General features: G+C 29.8%; 2 protein-coding genes and 1 non-coding gene across 3 annotated transcripts; 2 read left to right on the top strand and 1 right to left on the bottom strand.

The window, feature by feature from the left end:
* Nucleotides 1-2569: 2569 nt before the first annotated feature.
* Nucleotides 2570-6212, top strand: LOC137806268 (putative mannitol dehydrogenase). Its single transcript, XM_068606282.2, has 5 exons — nucleotides 2570-2823; nucleotides 3572-3685; nucleotides 4237-4750; nucleotides 5607-5760; nucleotides 5853-6212. Exons 1-5 carry the CDS (start codon nucleotides 2726-2728, stop codon nucleotides 6050-6052), a joined length of 1080 nt encoding a protein of 359 aa, XP_068462383.1. The 5' UTR covers nucleotides 2570-2725; the 3' UTR covers nucleotides 6053-6212.
* Nucleotides 6213-8639: 2427 nt separating this feature from the next.
* Nucleotides 8640-12768, top strand: LOC137806266 (putative mannitol dehydrogenase). The gene is made up of 5 exons (XM_068606276.1): nucleotides 8640-8982; nucleotides 10254-10367; nucleotides 10921-11434; nucleotides 12156-12309; nucleotides 12402-12768. The coding sequence occupies exons 1-5, from the start codon at nucleotides 8885-8887 to the stop codon at nucleotides 12599-12601; spliced, it is 1080 nt and encodes a 359-aa protein (XP_068462377.1). The 5' UTR covers nucleotides 8640-8884; the 3' UTR covers nucleotides 12602-12768.
* A 2973-nt stretch (nucleotides 12769-15741) lies between these two features.
* Nucleotides 15742-20188, bottom strand: LOC137806265 (uncharacterized). Its single transcript, XR_016519615.1, has 9 exons — nucleotides 19879-20188; nucleotides 19276-19451; nucleotides 18215-18393; nucleotides 17429-17713; nucleotides 17280-17338; nucleotides 17153-17189; nucleotides 17004-17075; nucleotides 16359-16680; nucleotides 15742-16157 (listed from the first exon to the last, which is right to left on the bottom strand). It is a non-coding gene; the product is annotated as an uncharacterized LOC137806265 (transcript).
* Nucleotides 20189-25009: the final 4821 nt, after the last annotated feature.

Genomic DNA, 25009 nt, shown 5'->3' with positions numbered 1-25009 from the left:
CCACGTTTTTCTTCCTGGACCCCACAATTTTAAATATTCCAACATTAACCTTGACCTATAATTTCAAAAGGGGCTACCGGATATCGGGATCCGGTAATATATTTCGGATTCATGAATTCGGAATTGATTAAATTGTGTTTTCCAGATGAGGGGGTGTTCTGGAAGGTAAAAGGTCATAAATTGTTGTTTTCTAAAGTGCTGAATCTAGAAGCCTAAATTGCATTACGGATTGGTGAATCTGGAATTGTTTTTTTGTGTTATGGATTCCTGAATCTGGAATGCATCACTTGCATTATGGGTTTATGAATCCATAATTGTTTTTTTGTGTTCTGGATTCCTGAATCCGGAATGGTCTTTTTGAATTATGGATTGTTGGATCCGGAATAATGTTTTTGACTTATGGATTCATGGATCTGAAATGCAATTATTTTGTTTCATTTTTTTTATTTGTAAAAGCATGGACAATAGTGATGAATTTGAACAAGAATTATATGATGGGGTTTATGTGTGGGATGATGATGATATTGAGAAGTCATTATCCATGTTCTTCATGTTTTTCATCTTCATTAACATGTCTTCTTTTAAGAGAGGTTGTGGGACATAGACGATCACCTTGTGAACCTCCTCCCCTAGTCTTAACCATTACTGTTCAATTACACCATTCAAATTAAACCAAATCACAAACTAATGAATAAGATGTAGAACCAATACAAACAAAAAACAACAAATATAAAATTCTATTGAAACCAAAAGAGAGAAAAAAAAGCATTGTATCATTACTAAACAAATATAAATAAACTATAGAGCAAAAAAATATTAAAAGAAGAAAAAAAAAGAAGCTCACTGAAAATCATATTTGAAGATAGAAAAAATATTTTGATGAAGTTTTATATGTTGAAGAAAGGATAACCATAAAAACACAAATCCGGATCCACAAATTCGGAACCTTCCCAGATCCACAAATTCGGGATTTTACCAGAAGCAAAAATTCGAGATTTTACTGTATTTTGTGATCCAAAATTCTATCAGATTCTAAAATCTGGAATGGAAGAAAATACTTACGAAAACAAAAATCCACAAAAAAAATGGATGTGCAGATCCGAAAGCAAAGAAATTTACTTACCTTTGTCAAGAACACTCTAAATTACCAAAAAAAAATGTAAGATTGAAGGAAAAGGATTTGGAGGTGTCGCACTGCTACTAGAACATGAAAGCGTGCTGCTGCTGGAACATGAAAGACACGGCTGCGCAAGAGAGCATCCTTGCCTGCACCTCTTTAGGGTTTTTTTAGGTTAAGGATATTTCTGGAATTTTAAAAACTAATAAGGGCGATTTAGTCTTTTCATAAAAGTGTGGAGGTGCAGGAAGAAAAATGTGCGGGTGGAGGAAGAAACTGCCTACTTTATATAGACTTCAATAAAATAGTTATTGTATTTCCCTTTGTTTGCATCAAGTAGCTTTAAACTCAAATCAGATTGTTTCTTCCTGCACCTCCATATCTTCTTCTGGCACCTCTATACACAAAATGAAAATACATTTTTGTCCTTCTTGTGCCACCCCCATAGAGTAACTTCTGGATTATGTAATCCGAAAACGCATTTGAAAAAAGACTTCTGGATTACATAATCCGGAAGTTAAAAAAGACTTCCGAATTATGTAATCCGGAAAGTAATAATGCATCTGAAAAAAGACTTCTGGATTATATAATCCGGGAGCTAATTACAAATTTGAAAAATGACTTCCGGATTATGTAATCCGGAATATTACAGAGGGGCATTTTTGGAAATACGAAAACCTATGGAGGTGAGAGAATAAGGTATGGAGGTGCAGGAAGAAGCAGCCCTCAAATCAACATCTTCTTCTTTTTCTCCTTCCATCTATTGAGCTTTAAGTTGAGAAGCATTTAATTTGCCCCATAGAAGATTAATTTATTCTTCTTTACGTAACCTCTATGATAGTTGACCGTGATAAAAGAACATTTAACACTCAACAATGATAAAAAAAAAATGTACACCATACAATACACACAACTGAGTCAAAATTAAACATTACATGTATTAGGAGAGTTAGCAACTTAAAGAGTCATGTCAAGCATAAATTTATTATAGGCCTAAAAACCTGAATACAATTTTTAGAGATCTTATATCATAATAACATCACCCAAAACAAAACAAAAAACAAAAACTATAAATAAAATACTACAAAACATGTTTAAGCAAACCAACTTTTACATAACTACTTAAAACATAAATACAATCAAAATAGAATTTGAAAAAGTAACCACATATATTTTGAAAGTAATCCAATCGATTCCATAGCAAGTATTCATTGATTCAATGCATATATACTTTTGCTGGCGGCTCTAGCATTAATTGGTCAACACATATTGCAGAACACTGATAGCTCTAGAATTGCATTCATTAATCAATAGCATTAATCACAGAAACATATATAATATTTGTGATTAGTTTTTCTTAATTATGCTAGCAAGGTACTCATATTTTATTTAGTATCAGATGAAGGAGGTCATTCGATACGTCAATGCAGCAGACAGCAGACAGCAGAAGGCCCCACTCTCCATCTTATAAATATCCTTAAACTTAGCTTTCTTAAGACACATCAGTTACTTATTCATCTCTCTCACACACTAAACACAGTTTTTGTTACTCCTTTCTTTAACTTTTCTGGGAGTTTACTTTGTTTCTGAGTTGCAGATTTGAGTGAAATGGCAGTGGAACCTGAAGTTGAGCATCCAAGGAAGGCCTATGGATGGGCTGCTAGGGATACATCTGGTGTTCTCTCCCCATTTTTGTTCTCCAGAAGGTCATTCATTCTCCTCTCTATTAGGATAATCAATATTTTAAACCCTAATTACTTGTTTATTTTCATATAGTTATATAAATATACTTCAAACTATTCCATTTTATTTTTTATACATATTATTTTTGAACAAGTTACTGTGTATTTCATATTAGCTTAACACCTTTTAATTTCTTTTATCATTATAGAAATATTTGCATCATATATGTAAAGTGTGTATTGCTTTTAAAACTAAAGAAATATGAATATTGTAAAAGAAAATGAGAATATAATATGTTAGATTTATACGAATTCTAAATAAAAAATCTTAATAATTTTTGCAAGGTATGAAATAAAAGCAATTAAAATAATATAGGAAATATAAAAAAAATAAAAAATTAAACTTTATCCAAGTCTCTCTCACCTACAAATTATTGTTTATTACACGCTGGAAACAATTGGTATAGTACCCCTCCTTGGTAAAATATTTTATTTAGTAAAAGTAAAATTATTTTTTAGTATAACATTAAATACTAATTAACAGACAATTTTATCTGTGTAAAAAATTAAAAAATACTAGCAATATATTAAATTATAGCATCATATTTATTATAAAAACTTTAACAAATTTTATCTAAAACTCGAAAAGTTCCATTTTTAAGATATTAGTCATCTTATATAAGGAGTTTTTGTGTATAATATTACTATGTGAATCGATAGTCAATTTAAACAAACAAAATTAGGGCGTTTAAAATGGTGTTTGGAATAACAGAAAAACAGGTGAGAAAGATGTGACATTCAAGGTGTTGTACTGTGGAATATGTCACTCAGACCTTCACAAATTGAAGAATGAATGGAGTGATTCCATTTATCCACTTGTTCCAGGGTATGATTTCTCCTTCTTCCTTTCTAATAATGTTTGTGTCTTTTACTTTGTTCCTTTTACAAATGATTTGTAAGTAGGTAAGAAAGAAGTATGATAGAAATATAGAAAATGGATATTTTGTTTGCAAAGAAAAGGAGGGAAATGAGAGAAGAGAAGAAAGAAATAGTAAAGACTATGTAAATATCTAATCACATCATAAGGGAGCTATTACACATGTAAAATCTTATGCTTCTTTGATTTCAAATTTTCAATGATAATTGCTTTTTTTTTCTGATTGGTGCATTGACTTACTAGTTTGTATGTTTTTGATTAAGTGACTGTGAATTTCAAGATCTTTTGTTTGAGAAGGTTGGATTTGAGGGCTTTGTCAGCATGTGTAAAGCTTGTCGTTTGGTTAGGATGTTTGTTTTGTCGTTAATTTTGTTGGGTTTTAGCAAGTTGCAAGAAGAAAAGTTGAGTCTGAAGTATCTTGTTTTGTATAAGGAGTCAACCACTTCTGAAATGATTCATATTTATTTATTTATTTTTGCTGATATAAAAAAAATTTGCAGGCGTGAGATTGTTGGAGAAGTGACAGAGGTAGGAAGCAAAGTAGAAAAGTTTAAGGTTAGAGAGAAGGTGGCTGTGGGATGCTTGGTTGGGTCTTGTCACTCATGCCAAAACTGTGTCAACAATCTTGAGAATTACTGTCAAAAAACGATTCCCACATATGGTGCCAAGTATGTGGATGGCAGCATCACATATGGAGGATTCTCTGACTTCATGGTTGCAGATGAACACTTTGTTGTCAGCATTCCCAATGGCCTACCTCTTGATGTTGCTGCTCCTCTGCTTTGTGCAGGGATCACAGTGTATGGCCCTTTGAGATATTTTGGCCTTGATAAACCTGGTTTGCACCTGGGAGTGGTTGGCCTTGGAGGACTGGGCCATCTGGCTGTCAAGTTTGCAAAAGCCCTTGGTTTGAAGGTCACTGTCATTAGTACCTCTCCTAATAAGAAAGAAGAAGCCATTCAACATCTTGGAGCAGATTCCTTTCTGGTCAGTAGAGACCAAGATCAAATGAAGGTGCCTATTTTGTTTTTTTCCTTCACACCATGCTTTTCATAATAAGAACTTTCATGAAAGTGAGACAATTTTCTCCATTTTTTACTTAAATGGGGTTTTTTTACTAAAATGGGGTTAATTTTGTGAAAAAATTACCAACATGAAAAAGTCCTATAAATTCACTATTTTTTTTTTCTAATCATATAGAAAGAGTAAGATGTTTCTTTTGTTCTTTTTTCGACAATTTATGAGATTCGATTCAAATTCAAATGAAGTTTTGATCATCTGTTAGAGAAAAAAAGAACGAGTAATTCTTGCAAGATTTCCAACAAAAAAATTCTTATAGGATTCTGAAAAAAAAAATCAATTTGTTACGAAAACAGATGATTATTCATCTATTTCTTACGTGTCATGAATAGTCGATACAACTTTATTGTGAAAAAATCATGACAAGGTGAAATCGACAAAGTGATATGACTTCAATTCTAACTAGTTGTGATGACACTTTAATACGATTTTACCTTGAAATATAAAAAAAGTCGTGTCATGTTGACACGATTTTTCCAAATCCATAATATTTCCAAAAACTAGGATAAAAAAGGGGAAATTATACATTTTAGTAAAAAAAAAATACTCTAAAGTTTCCTAAAAATAATATAACATACAAAATGTGAAATAGTTTTTACTTTACGAGTGAAATTGAATTAAGTTGAAATTATGATTGTTGTTGTTTCTGTGGGACCATTATAGGTAATTTATTTTCTAGGATTGAGTTAAGTACAATCTTGTTTGACTCATCTCTTTGATTTTAACCAAAAAGAGTGAAAAGTGTTGAGAGAGAAAGCATTATGATATAATCCTGAAACTGTGTATGTAGGCTGCAATATGCACCTTGGATGGTATAATCGACACTGTTTCTGCAGTTCATCCTCTGATGCCTTTGATTGATCTACTGAAGTCTCATGGGACACTGGTGGCAGTTGGGGCACCAGAGAAGCCTCTGGAGTTGCTACTCCCCACTTTAATTTTGGGTAACAATTCAAATACATTTCAGTGATGGATATGGCCACAACATTTTCTATATATTGTAAGGCTTAGGAGTGTTATTGCATGTTCTTGGCAGGGAGAAAAAGTGTAGCAGGTAGTTACATTGGAGGAATGAAGGAGACACAAGAAATGATTGATTTTGCTGCTGAACACAATATTAGACCAGAAATTGAAGTAATTCCAATGGATTATGTGAACACAGCAATGCAGAGACTAGTGAAAGCTGATGTTAAATATCGATTTGTGATTGACATTGGGAACACATTGAAACCCTAACTGCTATTTGGAGTGATTCACACTATATTTGGTATTCCTGATGTTATTCGCCACACACGTTTTGTTCTCAATAAGGAAACTCAATCTAATTTCCACATCTCACATCCATGTTATTTTATGATTTATATATAAAAATATATATGAATTGACTGAGATTTTACTTTTTTTTATATAGTTTGTAGTGATGTTAAATTTATTAGTATTAGTTTATTTAATAAAATTTATATATGATTTTGATAATTAAATGTTAATTTAGTGATTTAATATTAAGTATCATTTTATTTACTGTATCATTTTCTTTTAAACTAATAATAAATTGTATAAAATAAACGATGAATTAATAATAATGAGCACTATAATTTTTATTTTTATAAATTTAAACCTAAATAATAATAATAATAATAATATTATTATAGTCCTTTTTATAATATAATAGTGGAAACGATTTCCATATTTTCTATCACATTACTTTATTTTAGCACAGAGACTAATTTAGAAATTGAAAATAAACTTATTTAAAATATAAAGTATTTAGTAACTAAAAACGTAACTACTAATTATATACAAATTTAAAAACTATTTTATAAAATTATATTAATAATAGAAACTACATTAAATATTAATAATTTAGTGAAAAGTTCTTAAGTAGTTTGTTTAAAGGGACTGGATGTAACGTAAGGGATAGGGTGAACCAACATAAATATGTGTTTTATTTCCTTTGTCGGTTAAATGTTATTTTTATTTTGTTATTAGACTCGTGAATTGAGTTCAAACTTCATTCAATCCCTTATAGAGTCAGTTGTCCCTACACTTTAAACATAAAGTCATTCTTGGCTTGAGATACAAATAATGTCTTTATGATCAAAAAATCATATTTTTTTATTTACTAGATATGGTAGTGTCTTTTGATTTATGCAATGATTTATGCTCTCTCTACTAGTTTGTTGTGATGAACATAAATAGTATTTTTACAAAGCTTTTAGGGTATTGATAAAATTAGCAGTTTCAACACTTGTAAAATAATGGTTATTTTTGTTATTCTCTTCGAAGGATGTCTTTATATTAGGGGTGACAATGTAGGGTGGCAATGCGGGTTGGCCCGCATCGCATAGACCCGCAAAATGCGAGTCCAATTGGCCTGCCTCGCGCTAGGAGTACGACTCACTTCATTGGCCCGCCCTGCATAAGAAATTACCCACGGACCAACTTGCATAAGATTATTTTTTCTTTTCAAAACTTAAAATTTCATTAATTATAAAAAAACTTATTCTTACTACTGAAAAATTAAAATTGTATCCGTGTTTCAATTCATTTAATTAAGATCAAAATATAAATTTAAGTATGAGGGTTGTTAGAAGAATTGATAAAAAATAATTAAAGTTTTGTTTTGCGTCTATTTTTCCTATATACGTATGTAAATGTACAAGAGTATCTTATAAAAGTTTTGCTACAAACTATTTTAATGAAGATGACTAATTTTTTAACTATCATATTGAAATCATTTATTTATATATTTTTTTTATTAACAAATTTTAAATATAAGACTTTACATAAAACTAAATCCACTATCACTATTAATACTAACTCTTTTACCTAATTAAAATAAAACATCCATTTTTTAGTACATTAAATTTATTTATTTTAAATAAAATAAAATAAAGGCCACACTGCAATAATGGATGAATGAGGTATGATTTTTTTTATATATAAAAAAAATAATTATTTTTTTGTTTACGCGGACCAATTCGCCTATTGTTGGCCCGTGCGGGTTGTGGGTTATGCAAGACGAACCAAAGGGGATTAAAAAGTTAGATTAGTGAGTTTGTCTCGCATTGTCATCCCTAATCTATATAAACTTGAATAAAATAGTTATTGCTTTTTTTTTCTTAGCATCAAGTAGCTTTGAACTCAAATCAATGTTTTTTTTTTCTTTTTCTCCTTCCATCTATTGTGCTTTAATTTGAGAAGCATTTAATTTGCCCCATGCAAAATTAATTTCTTCTTCTTTATGCAACCTCTATGATAGTTAACCACACTTATTTTTCTCGATAATAGAACATTTAACATTAAACAATAATAAAAAAAATATACACCATACATTACACACAACTGAGTCAAAATTAAACATTACATTAAGAGAGTTAGTCACTTAAAGAGTCATCTCGAGCATAAATTTAGTATGGGCCTAAAAAATCCACTTAAACTCTCAAAATAAAATATGCTATTAAAAAACTTAAATACAGCTTTTAGAGATCTTATATACTAATAACACCACCCAAAAAAAAAACTATAAATAAAATATTACACTAAACATGTTTAAGCAAACCAACTTTTACATAACTACTTAAAACATAAATACAATCAAAATAGAATTTGAAAAAGTAACCACATATATTTTAAAAGTAATTAATCCAATCGATTCCATTGCAAGTATTCATTGATTCAATGCATATACTTTTGCTGGCGGCTCTAGCATTAATTGGTCAACACATATTGCAGATCACTGATAGCTCTAGAATTGCATTCATTAATCAATAGCATTAATCACAGAAACATATATAATATCTGTGATTAGTTTTTCTTAATTATGCTAGCAAGGTACTCATATTTTATTTAGTATCAGATGAAGGAGGTCATTCGATACGTCAATGCAGCAGACAGCAGACACCAGAAGGCCCCACTTTCCATCTTATAAATATCCTTAAACTTGGCTTTCTTAAGACACATCAGTTACTTATTCATCTCTCTCACACACTAAACACAGTTTTTGTTACTCCTTTCTTTAACTTTTCTGGGAGTTTACTTTGTTTCTGAGTTGCAGATTTGAGTGAAATGGCAGTGGAACCTGAAGTTGAGCATCCAAGGAAGGCCTATGGATGGGCTGCTAGGGATACATCTGGTGTTCTCTCCCCATTTTTGTTCTCCAGAAGGTCTTTCATTCTCCTCTCAATTAGGATAATCAATATTTTAAACCTTAATTTCTTCATAGTTATGTAAATATACTTGAAAGCATCCCATTTTAGCTTTCTTACATATTTTTTCAACAAGTTACTGAGTATTTCATGATATCTAGAAAATTTTGCATCATATATGCACCTCCTAGTGGAGGAAGACCTAGGATAAGAGACATAAGGCTAGCCAAATAAGAATCTTTCGTGTATAATCTTGTATAATTTCAGTGACTTAGATAAAAAAATTTGTTGATAACCTCATTCCATTAAATCGAATATTGATTAATATGTAATCGATCGAACATTATTAGAAAGTTATTCTGTCCTATTAGAAAATTATTAAATAAAAACTAATTTTAGAGATTTAAAATAATTAATTGTTATATTGACTAAATTAGATACTATTTTAGAGACTAAAATATTTATTGATTTCTAAATTAGTTTCTATTATTGATAAATAAAGTCTAAATTGGTATCTAATTAACTACCAATATTTTAACTACCAATTATTTAGATTCTAAATTTGGTCGCAAAAATTTTAGTAGCTAATTAGGTACTAATTTAGAAACTATTTATCAATAATAGAAACTAATTTAGAAATTAATCATTTTTTAGTCTATAAAATAATATATAATTTAGTCAATATAACAACTAATTATTTTTTTTATCTAGAATTGATTTTTATTTAGTGATGGATGGAAAGTGTATTGCTTTTAAAACTAAAGAAATATGGATATTGTAAAAGAAGATGAGAATCTAATATGTTAGATTTATACGAAGAATTCTAAATAAAAAATCTTAATAATTTTTGCAAGGTATGAAGTAAAATCAATTAAAATAATATAGGAAATAAAAAAATTAAAATAAGAAATTAAACTTTATCCAAGTCTCACTCACCTACAAACTATTGTTTATTACACGCTGGAAACAGTGGGTATATATAGTAGCTCTCCTTGGTATAATATTTTAATAAAAAAAAAATTAGTATAAACATTAGAACTTTATTTAGTAAATACTAATTAACAGACAATTTTATCTGTGTAAAAAATTGAAAAATACTATCAATATATTAAATTATAGTATCATTTTTGTTATAAAAACTTTAACAAATTTTACTTAAAACTCGAAAAGTTTCATTTTTAAGATATTAGTCATCTTATATAAGGAGTTTTTGTATAATATTACTATGTGAATCGATAATCAATTTAAACAACAAAATTAGAGTTCTAAAATGGTGTTTGGAATAACAGAAAAACAGGTGAGAAAGATGTGACATTCAAGGTGTTGTACTGTGGAATATGTCACTCAGACCTTCACAAATTGAAGAATGAATGGAGTGATTCCATTTATCCACTTGTTCCTGGGTATGATTTCTCCTTCTTCTTTTCTAATAATGTTTGTGTCTTTTACCTTGTTCCTTTTACAAAATGATTTGTAAGTAGGTAAGAAAGAAGTATGATACAAATATAGAAAATGGATATTTTGTATGCAAAGAAAAGGAGAGAAATGAGATAAGAGAAGAAAGAAATGGTAAAGACCATGTAAATATCTAATCACAGTATAACAGAGCTATTATTAGACATGTAAAATCTTGTGCTTCTTTGATCTCAAATTTTTATGATAATTGTTTTTTTCTAATTGGTGCATTAACTCTCTGGTTTGTATGTTTCTAATTAAGTCACTGTGAACTTCAAGACCTTTTGTTTGAGATGGTTGACTTTGAAGGCTTTGTCAGTATGTGTAAAGCTTGTCTTTTGGTTAGGGTGTTTATTTTGTCGTTAATCTTGTTGGGTTTTAGTAAGTTGCAAAAAGAAAGGTTAAGTCAAAAGTATCTTGTTTTGTATAAGGAGTAAACCACTTTTGAAATGATTCATATTTATTTATTTATTTTTGCTGATATAAAAAAAAAATCTGCAGGCGTGAGATTGTTGGAGAAGTGACAGAGGTGGGAAGCAAAGTAAAAAAGTTTAAGGTTGGAGAGAAGGTGGCTGTGGGATGCTTGGTTGGGTCTTGTCACTCATGCCAAAACTGTGTCAACAATCTTGAGAATTACTGTCAAAAATTGATTCACACATATGGTGCCAAGTATGTGGATGGGAGCATCACATATGGGGGATTCTCTGACTTCATGGTTGTAGATGAACACTTTGTTGTCAGCATTCCCAATGGCCTACCTCTTGATGCTGCTGCTCCTCTGCTATGTGCAGGGATCACAGTGTATGGCCCTTTGAGATATTTTGGCCTTGATAAACCTGGTTTGCACCTGGGAGTGGTTGGCCTTGGAGGACTGGGCCATCTGGCTGTCAAGTTTGCAAAAGCCCTTGGCTTGAAGGTCACTGTCATTAGTACCTCTCCTAATAAGAAAGAAGAAGCCATTCAACATCTTGGAGCAGATTCCTTTGTGGTCAGCAGAGACCAAGATCAAATGAAGGTGACTATTTTGTTTTTTTCCTTCACACCATGCTTCCCAAAATAAGAACTTTTATGAAAGTGAGACTTTCTCCCTTTTTTATTACTTTTGAAAAAATTATCAATATGAAAAAATTGTGCTAACTGACACAATTTCATTTTGAAAAAATTATGACAAGGTAATACAAAATCATGAAAAAATTGTGTAACATAACTTTATTTTGAAAAAGTCTGACATGTCAAGTCAATAAGGTGACATGACTTCAGTTCAAACTGGTTACACTAAAATTGTTAATAAGGTAATATAATTTCTGATATGTCAAGTTGATAAGCTGACATGACTTCAGTTTAAACTGGTTAAACTAAAGTTGTGACACCTTAACACGATTTCATTTTGAAGTGTCAGAAAAATCTTGTCATGTTAGCCTAACTTATCTAAACCCATAATACTTTCAGAAGTTATGATAAAAAGGAGAAAATTATCCCATTTTCGTAAAAAAACTCTAAAATGAACTAAAAATAACATAACATACAAAATGTGAAATAGTTTTTACTTTACAAGTGAATTGAATTAAGTTGAAACTATATATGGTATACTAATTGTTGTTGTTTCTATGGGACCATTATATGTAATTTATTTTCTAGGATTGAGTTAATTACAATCTTGTTTGACTCATCTCTTTGATTTTAACCAAACAAGAGTGAGAAAGCAATATGACATATTCGTGTAACTGTTCATGCAGGCTGCAATATGCACCTTGGATGGTATAATTGACACTGTTTTTGCAGTTCATCCTCTAATGCCATTGATTGATCTATTGAAGTCTCATGGGAAACTGGTGGCAGTTGGGGCACCAGAGAAGCCTCTGGAGTTGCTACTCCCCACTTTAATTTTGGGTAACAATTCAAACACATTTCAGTGATGGATATGGCCACAACATTTTCTATATATTGTAAGGCTTAGGAGTGTTATTCCATGTTCTTGACAGGGAGAAAAAGTGTAGCAGGTAGTTACTTTGGAGGACTGAAGGAGACACAAGAAATGATTGATTTTGCTGCTGAACACAATATTAGACCAGAAATTGAAGTAATTCCAATGGATTATGTGAACACAGCAATGCAGAGACTAGTGAAAGCTGATGTTAAGTATCGATTTGTGATTGACATTGGGAACACATTGAAACCCTAGCTGCTATTTTGGAGTGATTCACACTATATTTGGTATTCCTGATGTTATTCGCCACACACATGTTTTGTTTTCAATAAGGGAACTCAATAATTTTATTTTCTAATTTCCGCATCTCACATCCATGTTATTTTATGCTTTATATATAAAAATATATATAAATTGACTGAGATTTTACTTTTTTAATATAGTTTGTAGTGATGTTAAATTTATTAATATCAATTTATTTAATAAAATTTATATATGAAAATTATGAAACCAATTTATGAAATTATGAAATAGAAATCAATTTTTAGAGACCAAAATAATTAGTTGCAATAGTAGCTAAATTAAATACCATTTTAGAAACTAAAAACAGAATTGGTTTCTGAATTAGTTTCTATTAATGTTAAATAGTTTCTAAATTTGTATCAAGGTTTTAGAGACCAAATTTAGAAACTAAATAATTGGTAGTTAAAACTTTGGTTGCTAATTAGATATCAATTTAGAAACTATTTAACAATAATAGAAACTAATTTAAAAAATATTTTGTTTAGTTTCTAAAATAGTTTCTAATTTAGTTATGCAACTAATTATTTTGATCTCTAAAAATTTATTTCTATTTTATAATTTTCTTATAGGGAATTTTGATAATTAAATGTTAATTTAATGATTTAATATTAAGTATAATTTTATGATACAATAGTGGAAACACATCCGGATTTCCATATTTTCTATTTCATTAATTTATTTTAATAATTACTTATAGAGTAATTTAGATAATAGTATTGATATTTGAAGTAATTTTTATTATTAATAAAAAATTATAAAATAATTTTTATATTCGTATCTAAATGTTTAGTTATTAATATTTTAAATTTTAAATTAATTTTTAAAAATTAATATAAACTTATTTAAAATATAAAGTAATTAGTAACTAAAGTAACTACTGATTGTATATAAACTTAGAAACTACTTTATAAAATTTTATTAATAATAAAAACTACATTAGATATTAATAATTTTTTTAATTTATAAAATAATCTGTAACTAACTAATTGTTTTGATATTTAAAATTAATTTTTATTTTATGATTTTTTTTAATAAAAAAAGGAAGAATCCTTTTAAACAAGTTTAACAAAAAAATTTGATAGTGAGTATGTCAACTTAAAACCACGTCTAAATGTTTTAATCAAACAGTAATCTTCTGAAAACATGAGTTTGCCAATCTAAAACATTGTCTTATTGTTTTCATCCCATGTTGTTATTTCGAAAATCTTTGAAAACTTTTAATACAGAATTCAATTCTCAATTCTAGTGTAGTCTACCTATTTTTCATAGATGGTTAGGCAAAGATTCCACAAATGCTGCTCTTAACCAAACTTACTTAATAGTGCATATGTCAAAGTATAAACTTCGTCTTTTCTCTTTTATCAAATGTTGATTTGTGATTTTTTTTTAAAAAAATTTCAAATACAAAATTTAACTCTCTTTTTTCTTGTGTATTTCGTCTATTCTCACATAAATATCATGTTATTTGAAAAGAGAAGGCTTATTCAGTTAATATCTTAAAAGGAGTAAGTAAGTTGATAATAAAGGAGGAGGCACCTATGACAAATAAGCTTTATTTTGAAGCTTTAAACAGTGTTTAAAGGATATTACGTTTTCAAGATCTTTTAATTCTGACCTACCTTTCAGTGGAAAGGTAATTGTTATGGGAGTTGATTTCTGACAAATTTTGCAAATAATTCAAAAAGAGGTTCAAGGAAATATATTGTGTATTTAGCAATAACTCTTTGTATCTCTAATCATACCACAAAGTTTTGCCACTTACTAAGAACGTAGATTTAATAACAATTCTTTTGATAGTGATTAAACTGCAACAAAAATTTTTAGTGGATGACTTTTAATAGTTGGAGATGACCTTCCATGGTTCAGTAGAAGGTGAGACAAAGTTAGGAATAATACCTACAAATATTCTCATTCCAAATTTTGAATATGCTTTTGAGGATTTGATTTATTTTGTTAAAAACTTGAAGAACCTTTCTTATTTTAGTGGAAGAATTATTTTAGCTCATATATTGGAGATTGTTTCATAGGTAAAAAATATATATAATGAAGATGAAATATACTATAGTTTAGATTCTCCGTGTACATAAAAAAGATGTTCAGAGGTTGTGAGATGTTTGAAAATTTACAGTGAGTATGTTATAACATTAAACTATTTTCAGTTTATCATAGTTTAAAGTTTCAATTCATTGTATTTATGTTCTCATATTATTATTTAGGTTAATTAATTAATTATTTTATATTTTCATATTATATCATCTTATACTGTTTATAAATAGAGATGCCGGTTAAGAGTGTGAAATCTTTGAAAACATAAAAAAAACACTAAATACTATTCGTATTTTAAGAGATGTTTCATCCATCTAATATATATGATGATATTATATGGATAAAACATCTCTGCCATTTTAGTAGATTTGGCAACAAATACTCTATAACATTTCTTAGAGTGTGTACTGCATAGTTTATTGATTCAGAACAAAATGGAGGGTATCAATTGCCTCACCATTGAGTTTTGCATTGTAAAACAATTTATTTTATCAACCCATAAAATCATATATATAGTAAGTATATGATTTTCAAAGCAAATTTCATAAGAATTATTAAACTTACCATACATGTGGATTTATGATTAAATAAAGGGTAAAACTCTGTACATCAAGTATTTACTCAATGAAAACAATTTGATTTCTTCCTTTCATGAATAATAATTTTGTATAGTACACTAGTTTTGGCTATATGGTCTTCTAGTCCAAGATGTATTTGCTTCACCTTGTTTTGGAGTCAAACACCACATTTTACTTTTTGCAACTATGAATGTGAGATTTTTATTAATCTGGTACAACTTTATCCTTTAATTATCAAAATAAGTAAAATTTTTAAAAATTACCAAAATATATAAATCGTGTCAAGCTAACACAACTTCATTGTGAAAAAGTCATGTCACGGTGACACAACTTCAATATAATCAAATTTTAAAGTCGTATCGAAGTGACACAACTTATCAGTTTTGGTAACTTTTAAAAACTTACCCGTTTTGATAATTAAGAGATAAAATTATACCATATTAGTAAAAATTCGCATTGAACAATAACTATACTTCACTCAGTAAGATTGAGCAAAGACAAATTTCTGATGGGGTTCTTGCTTAATTTGTTCTTTAGTTTTATGGGCATGTTGAGCCAAACAAACGCTTCCTCCTTTGGGGGCGGTTTGCATAAAGTATCCAGAGAACAAGAGAAAGCAAGACACCAATTGAAATTAGACCCAATCCTACATTGATAAGCTTAAGATAATAATTCAATGGAGGACAGTAACGTGAAGTAATTTCTTTGAATGTGTCCCTCACAAAATTGCAATTCTGAAGGCTAAGTAAAATTGGAGTATAATGTTCCAGTGCATAACTTTCGTTAACTACTGCTACTAACTCTGTGTAAATCTCTGGGGTCACCCTTCCAATACTTGAGCAAATACCATATTCAGATATCTTGCATTCATACCTCTTCCAAACCTATTAACAAGTTCAAACAAAGAGTTATATGAATCACCTAAACATCATTACAAGAAATAAATATTATAAAAGTAACAAATAATAAGACTGTGATAGAATACTTTTAGGTGTGTAGAACAATCTTTCATTAAACAAGTGATTGACCAAAAAGCAAGTTCATTTCCCTCTCAAATTTCAAAGTGAACAGAGTGAAAAGTATACCAATGAAGCTTTGGCTGAGGGAACTTCTTGTGCTGTGCACTGGCGTTTTCGAAGGAGGGAATCAAAGGGGTAGCACAGAGGAGGCATTGCAGGTCCAGATTGGTTGTAATAGTTCATACTACCTTGTGATGGACTTGCATCTGCAGTCTCATAGATGAACCGATTCACAATACTAACAATATTGGTAACCACTTGTTTACTCTGGAAAAGTGTCTTGTTTGTTGTTCTCTGATCAACACATGGAAGGATATTGCTAAGTGCTGATTCTGCATGTGGATTCTCCACCCATTCTTCCATGGCCATGCAGGTGTCACAAATTGCACTATAATAGAAATAAGTTAATCATGCCTGGTTCACTGATTGTTAGAGAGTAATAAATAACTGACAAAGTCAACAAATTCTAGATAATTGAATTTCAAAGAGGTTAAGAAAGGATATATATATATATATATATATATATATATATAAGACTATTTGGATAAACTTCTCTCTACAAATGTTTCTAGAATGAAGAGATAAGAACAGAAATTGAAAGAAATTTCTCTATAATGAACTCATTTTTGGAAATATTTATAGAGAAGTTTATCCAAACATTCCCATAACTTAGCCAGTTCATTCTGAATGAGCAAGCTACATTGGCCTTACTTGTTAAGGATTGAGAACACTCCACAAAGAATGAATGTGGTTGCAACCAATAACCATCCACTGATAACAAATCTGCAATGAAATATTGAAATATAAAAATGATCCTTGAGACAGAAATATTAACAAGCAAAGGTATTATCATAACTTACACAAGGATAGCATGTTGATATCCAAGGATAGACAGGACTGAAGAAAACATACAAGCAAATTATGAGCAAGAATATAGTTATAAAATTAGCTTAAAGTTTTGAAGAAGTTATCATCAGCAATACTTACTTAAGCCAATTAGAGCCAGTAGTAGCATCATTGCTGCCATTATAATCAGAGCAAGACGCCTGCAAAATGGATCAGTTTACCATATGTATATGCCAATGTTAAATTGTATATAGATATAACTGAAAAGTGTGAGGTCTATGAAAGCATACACAGCATTAAATACTTTTCGCATTTTAACAGAATTTTCATTTGTGTGGTCAGAAAGTGTATCTGCTGCGGCATTTAGATCCACATTCAAATTGTCAATACCATCCATGATATCAGATGGAAGAAACATCTCTGCCACTTTGATAGATTTGGCAAGAGACAGATACTCTGTAACATTTCTTAGAGTGTGCACTGTGTAGTTTGACTGATTGACAACATAATGGAGGGTATCAATTGCTTCACCATTGAATTTTTCCTGCCCAAAAGAAAGAACGATACATCCACTCCTGTGGGAACAAGAGAGGATACATAATGTTAACCAGGTAACATTTACCAGCAAAGCTTGAATGGAATAACCAGTTAGATCAATTTTTGGTACCTCTAAAACATTGATACTTCTAACAGTTTTTTTCAGTATTTTTTGGTAACCAACAGCTAATAACTATGTATATTTGGTCCTAACAGTAACTTTATTATTCAACACTGTTAATACAAAAAGTATCAGATTAACCTATTTATCAAACGTTTGATATTAAAAACACTAAAAATATTTTGGAGGTGATGATTTTAATAGAGTCAATTTTGACAATATCAAAAGCTTATTTAACCCATAAGTTCTGACTCCAGGGATTTGAATTTGATGATTTTCGTCAATGGACTTCTTTCAAGTGTCAAACAGAAAATGTTTAGGCTAAATGCAGGATTAGCTACACAATAGATAATAAAACAAGATACTAATCGACCCTGGATTTTAACAAAGAGACATTAAATCAAGTTCAGAGAATTACGTTACAACACAGGTGAATAACAACAGCAACACAAGCCCGATTCTTTGCAAACGATTTGAACCTTTATCCTTGATGGTAATTCCCCATCCGCAGCATAGATGAATCAGTAGTGCCAAGCCAAAAGAAATAAACCATAGGACAGCAAGTGTGAAACCAGCTACACCAGTGAATCCAACTGACTGAACATACAAGAGTTTAGAACTGATTATATTAGTTCAGTTGAAGTTAACACCAGAATTTTGAGTCTATTGCGAACAGGAGAAAAATAAAGAATCCACTCAAAAAACTACATAATTGAAAAATACAAGCTCAACTTAAGATGTATCATTTCAGAAATAGAAAAAGAAAGTGACACAAAGAAACTTCAAGTGGTTATTATGAGAGAGAAATGTGCAAAGAGCTATACTATGTTGGATAGAAATAGGCCTAGAAATAGAAATGTCTTGAGAGTAAATACCAGTCATCTATCCAATAACCTAAGCATCAAGATTCAACTTATTTACCATGTGACAAGCGTTAGGAAAATTAAGATTGCCTAACTATATCATAATATACACCAAATATTTCTCAGCACTAACAAAAGGATGTATGTTTTCAATCATGATATTGATATGGATTATTCATTAGATTTAAAAGACATCAACTAAGAAACTACTATCACTCGTGTCAATCAATATTTAATATAAAAATGTTTAATGATGCACAATGATCTTCCAACCCTTTTATTCTGCTCAATTATTACATCTTTGGATTTTGGATTTACCCTTCTGTATAAAAGCATATAAAAGTGAAAAAGAGCTCTAATAAAACAAGGTCAACCAGAAGAAGATCATCAAGTCCAATTCAACAAACTGATCAAGTATCCTGAGAGGTCAATGGGAAACACTGGGAGGAACATCCTCAGGAAAGAAAATGGATCCTCTCCACAAATAGAAAGAAATTGTGCTCCTCAGGAAACATACTAGAGTGTCAAATATAACCGGAATGAGAAGACACATAATAAATTAGCATCAATCAGTCATTTTGAAAACATGATGAAAATGAATCATTGTAGTACTTACAGCCCAATAATGTCGGTTTGCAATGTCCCAACCACCTTGGTAACATCGAAATCTGCGTAGAATGTCAGGCCTATTGGTCCTGTTTGCTGCTAGGACAAGAGTACCCTTAGTCTCGGGACGTGGTGCTGGAGCTACTTCTGTGACTTCATTCTTCCATGGACCCAAATTCTCTTCCCCTTAAAACAAAAAGAGCAAGGTAAGAACAAAACAAAATATGTTAACATGGACACAACCTAGGTGCAGTTCACACGTGTTGTTGGGGCTGTTTTCCAATAAAAACACGCATAATAAATAGACTCTTTCCTTAAATAAACACATCATTTGTCATGGAATGAAGAATATGCCTTGTTCCCTCACCATGGAAGATGTCAAAATTCACGTAAGCATTTAGCAATACCGTTGTCAAATTGATCAGCTTATGTGATCAAATTTTCTAGATACTAAATATAAACTGAAACACTAGTTGTTACGTACTATTTTTATTTTACATTCCCATCTTTCAAAGAAACCAAACAACTGTGAAAAAATAAGATTTACAACCACCCCAATATAGTTACCAAGGTAAAACACGTTCCCCATAATCAAAGTTACAGAGACACCAACCTAGGATAAACTTTATGGGATGTTTGGTGGCCCCACTGGGAGATAAAGCTAAACTAAAGTGAACAGAGAGTACAAGGGGGAAGATGAAGAAGAGCAAATGAAACACAGTCAAGGGAGCACACTTCATGGCTACAAGAAAGTTCACTGTTCAGAGCTTAAAGCATGGCACCCCTCCATTTTTGGATGTTCTCAGCAACTCTTGAGAGAATCCAACATAGAAGTTGAGCATGGTGATGGTGTTGATTAAGGATTGTGTTGCATTTTTGTAACAAAAGATTGGAACTTTGGATGATTTATGGAAGTGGGGAGGAGGGAACAAGTGGGGTTGTGATGAAGACTTAAAAGCGATGGAAAACGAAAAAGTTGGGTGTGATTTAATTAAAAGTAGTTTAATTACTTATTTCTCGCTGTGATTAAAACCCACTGAGTTAAGTAAAGCAATGCCGCAACTTTTGAAAATTGATGTGCTATTTGCAATTGCCTTGCATTTGTTTATTACTTTTTCATCAGATTCGTGTTAATATCTCTCCATATTGTTAACAATTAATCCCATTGTAAGAATTTTTTACTTTTAATAAAATAGTTATATAACTTTTTTATTTATCTATTTTTTTCTCCCATTAACACCATTAATGTATTTTAATTAGTTAGAAATTATTGTAAAGATTGTTAAGAATGTAATAAAAAATAGTAAACATGTTAATAAGTTCTAAAGAGATAAATATAAAAAATATTTTTCTTTCATATACATAAATTATTTGTTTTTTTTTTATCTTAAAGGAGATAAAAATAGATTGTTAACATTGTGCACTTGTGTAGGTCAGTAAACAATACTTGTTGTATAAATTGATTATAGTGGAACCTTTGAAGAGTTATTTAAAAAAGAAATGAATGTAATTTAGGTTGATTGAACTAATATAAAAACAACATGTGTTTATCTTTTTTTATATGTTCATTCCTAGTCAAACATTTATGTGTCTTTTGGAAAAAAAAAGTTTTTATTAAAATATTTTACACCTTGATGATATTTATTAGACTTTCGGCTAAATCAATTATTTTCCAACAAGTTTTGTGAAAAAATTTATAAGATTGTTGAACTCACTTTTAGAATTAAGGTTATTTCCCATCTTTTTGCGATATATAATCATGTATAAATGCAAACCAATGACCTTAATACTAATGTGTTGTGTATAAGAACAAAAAAGTGAACAACAATATGCAAACACAAAAACTAAAGAATCAACTAGCTTATCATTTTTATTTTTTCCTTGTGGTAAGTGACGTATCTGAAAAAACTAGTATTTTTGACAAATAATAATAATTGAAAAATTAAAAAATCGTGATTTTTGTTCCACGTATACATTGTTGGAAAATGAAATATAAACAAAGTGATGAAAAAGTATTAATCAGAAAGTCATTTTCATTGTTTTGCATTGAAATCCGACACTGAGCTGCATGGGGTGAGTAATAGATTACGACAAAAACTCACTACTTTCCTTAATGACACCAAAAAAGACACATTCATTTTACTTTCAGCCACGAATATGATATATAAATGTACCATATATCAAATAATGAATTAATCACCAACTTTAACCCCACGTTAGTGTGCATGTTGGCTTAACTTGGCTTAACCGTTGTTGTTTGTTAGTTTGAAAGATCGTAATGGGAAATCAGTGACGATAGATATATAATATAACTCCCAACTATCATTCTTCTATGCTTTCAGAATGTCAGCTAACAAACGCCAAAATATTTGTTTTCACGTGACCAAGGTTTTAAATCATTCTTCAACATAGCACCTACAATATCAACATCTTAGATTATGTTTGATGATGTATAGTTTCAATAGTTTCTAATTAATCTTTTAAAATTACACTGAAAAAGTTTATGTAATCCTAATGTTTGGTGCACAATCACTTTCATAATTTGTATTATTTTTTATAATATTAGTGTTTCATACCGTTAATATAATTGCACATCAGAGTCAATATTAAAAACAGTTTATATATATACTATTTCTTCTCCCAACTCATTTTTTTTAAGGACAAAACCATAACGGAATATCAACCTTCAAAGCGAATAATATCTCAACTGTAGTGATTGATTTAACAATATTATCTCTTAGACTTGAGATGAGAACAATTAGTTTCTAATGATTATTATAATATTATCCTCAACCGTTTATATTAAAATTTTCCAAGGTCCGTCTCATGGCATCCAAGTTGAGAGAGATAAATTGAACAAGTATGGTCGTCCCCTATTAGAATGTACTATTAAATCTAAATTGGGATTATCCGCTAAAAATTATGGTAGAGCAGTTTATGAATGTCTATTAAGTTTTTTTTAATTACATAATAATTTTTTTCACCCATTAGAGACATTTTTTTTTCTTCTGTATCCAATAAGATATTCACAGTTACAACATCCTCTTTTTGATGTAATGTATATGTATATGTATATGTGTGTGCAAAAACTTTGTTTGAATTAACAGTTCAATTTTTTCATACTGTTTTGACATTCTAAATTTTTCTTTTAGTATGATTTAACACTCTGGAAAGACTATTATAAAATTTAATAAAAATAATATTTTTAAATTTAAAAAAATATAATCTAATAATTGTTAAAACATAATTAAATTAAGAAATAAAAAGTAATTAGAGTTTAAGGTTTTGTGTGTTGTGAAAAAAAGGTCTCTTCATCTTTAACTCTTAACAAATTATGTAGTGCCAACATTTGACACAATCACATAAATAAAAATAGGCAATTTCTCCCTCCACCATATCAATTTCAACGTGCACCCAATCAGCTCTAGAAAATAACAAAAATACCCCTCCTAAATGACGAAAATAATCTTACACAAAAATGGGAAAAATTATTTTTGAAACTTTTATCTGAAATATTTTAGATTTTAATTTTCGGAACATATTTTTGAATTCTGAAATTTTTTATCCAAAATATATTTTTAGTTGTGTTCAGAATTTTTTTTCTAGCATGTATTTTTTTATTTCTCAATTATAATTATTTTTTTGGATTTTTTAATTTGGAATAAGGATAGTTTTGGAAATTTAATAAATTGATATGGTGGAGGTTAAAATTGATATGGTGCAGGAGGGTAGTTTTGGAAATTTAAAAAATTAATATGGTGGAGTTAAAATTGATATGGTGTAGGAAGAATTTGCCATAAAAATATCATAAAAACATATAACAATTGCTATCAACCATAACACTTAAAAAAGTGTATAAAGCATCCTAAGTGGCTTTATCAGTTTACTGCAATAAACTTTTATCTCTTCATGATTGGTAATTAAGATGATTGTATTAGTTGTCTTGCAAGATTTGACAACTGGGTTTTTATACATTTAGAAAGTAGTTTTTACTTTATGCACCCCATGACTACTACTTGCACCCCATAATTTTAAAATGATTATTATATAGTTCATGTACATTTCAATGGTGAATTATGGAATATATATTCTACAAAAATTTTAAAATAAGATTTTTAAAACATATGAGATACTTTTTGGAACAAGAATTTTAGAGAACAATATCTAAAACAAGCTTTCAAAAACATATAAGATGTTTTCCAAAACAAGTTTTTTGAAATAAGCTTTGCAGAACATGAGTTGCTTTCCAGAATATGTTTTTGAAACATATGGGATGTTTTCTATAACAAGATTTCCTAAACATGTGAGATGTTTTTGGAAACAAGCTTTTCATAACAAATTTTCCCTCAAACCTAACATTTTACTCTCTCTCACTCTTCTTCTTCTTTCACTTAAACAGTGTAGTGATTCAAAGAAGAAGACGCAATGGTGGCAATGGTTGTAGCAACGACAGAGCATGCTACAGTGAAAAGGGTATTTTAGTAAAGTTAAAAACATGAGGCATTGACAGTGATTTTGTGGATTGGATAATTCGGTATCTACGGATTATCTAATCTTTGGCTTAAAAATGGACTTTCATGTGATAAAAGAGTATTGTTTGCGTAAGACATGTAATCTTTCATGTGAAGGGTGCCCCACAGTGTTTTGTCCGTGATATTACAATTAATAAGAGGAGCAAAGTTATGTGGTTTAGAGCGACGCTCAGATTGTGGCAAACATGATCAGTGGCACCATATTACGAAGTGGACTTTAAACCTAACTCAACTCCATAAAACCGGCTCATAGGGTTGAGGTTTGCACCCACTTATATACAATGAAAGACTTTAATCTCTAGTCGACGTGGGATCTCCAACAATTTTATTTAAGATTGAGTAATTCGAAACTCACTCCTAAAAAAAATTAATATTTCAATTAATTTAATTTATAATAATTTATAATACATAGTTGTGTTACGAATCATCTAAGCCAAAATATTAATCTAGATTTGGCAGCGAGTTTTGGATTACTCAATCCAAAATAAATTTACAAATTTATTAAACTTATAGATTACATAATCTAAATATATATAGGTAAAAAAAATATTGATAAATTGTTTTTGGATTATGTAATAATCCAAAACGTGATGAGGAATGGCTTCTAGATTACCAATCTGAAAGGGTTTTTTTTACTTACCTACATTTTCGGTCTATGAAAAGCAAGTATGGAATAGAGGCTGGGTGGAAGACTGCATGTGGCTTTTGGAAGAAGTATATAGCAATTAGGCTTGATGGCAGGAACAGAATTATTGAGTATAAGAATTCTACTCTTTACAAAGATGATGAAAAGTTAAAGACCTTGAATGAGATGAAAGATGCGGAATATATTTCATTTTTTTTCTATTTCCCTAACAAATTTCTTCCTACGCCCTATCATTTTTTAAAAAAACTATTTTATCCATTTTAAAAATGACTTCTGGAGATTGCTCTTTCAGAAATTTTTACAAAACATATTTTCCAGAATACATTTTATTAATTCGGGATTTACCAATCCAGAAATCAAAAAATTATTCTGAAAAGGATATTCCAGAATAATTTGTTGTCTTCCAGAATACTTTGCTTACGAAACCCCTATTCTGAAAACACTCTTTGCTTACCGAACTCCTATTGTGAAATCACATAAAACTGTGAAAAGATAATTTCCGTATTTTAAAGAATGTAAAGGTACAGGAAGAAACTCCCTTTTTTTTTTTATCAGCACATGGAATA

This window comes from Phaseolus vulgaris, chromosome 3, assembly GCF_051622355.1.
Source record: "Phaseolus vulgaris cultivar YP4 chromosome 3, ASM5162235v1, whole genome shotgun sequence".
Classification (NCBI taxonomy): domain Eukaryota; kingdom Viridiplantae; phylum Streptophyta; class Magnoliopsida; order Fabales; family Fabaceae; genus Phaseolus; species Phaseolus vulgaris.
The sequence above is the reverse complement of the archived record's forward strand: the minus strand, read 5'-3'. Positions and strand labels throughout refer to the sequence as shown.

Bases quoted from the DNA above. Each gene is read 5' to 3' on its own strand.
- LOC137806268 (XM_068606282.2), top strand. From the start codon at position 2,726: ATGGCAGTGGAACCTGAAGTTGAGCATCCAAGGAAGGCCTATGGATGG. The intron at 3,686-4,236 runs GTATGATTTCTC...AAAAATTTGCAG, and splicing joins ATTTATCCACTTGTTCCAGG to GCGTGAGATTGTTGGAGAAG. The intron at 5,761-5,852 runs GTAACAATTCAA...TGTTCTTGGCAG, and splicing joins ACTCCCCACTTTAATTTTGG to GGAGAAAAAGTGTAGCAGGT.
- LOC137806266 (XM_068606276.1), top strand. From the start codon at position 8,885: ATGGCAGTGGAACCTGAAGTTGAGCATCCAAGGAAGGCCTATGGATGG. The intron at 8,983-10,253 runs GTCTTTCATTCT...TTGGAATAACAG, and splicing joins CCATTTTTGTTCTCCAGAAG to AAAAACAGGTGAGAAAGATG. The intron at 10,368-10,920 runs GTATGATTTCTC...AAAAATCTGCAG, and splicing joins ATTTATCCACTTGTTCCTGG to GCGTGAGATTGTTGGAGAAG.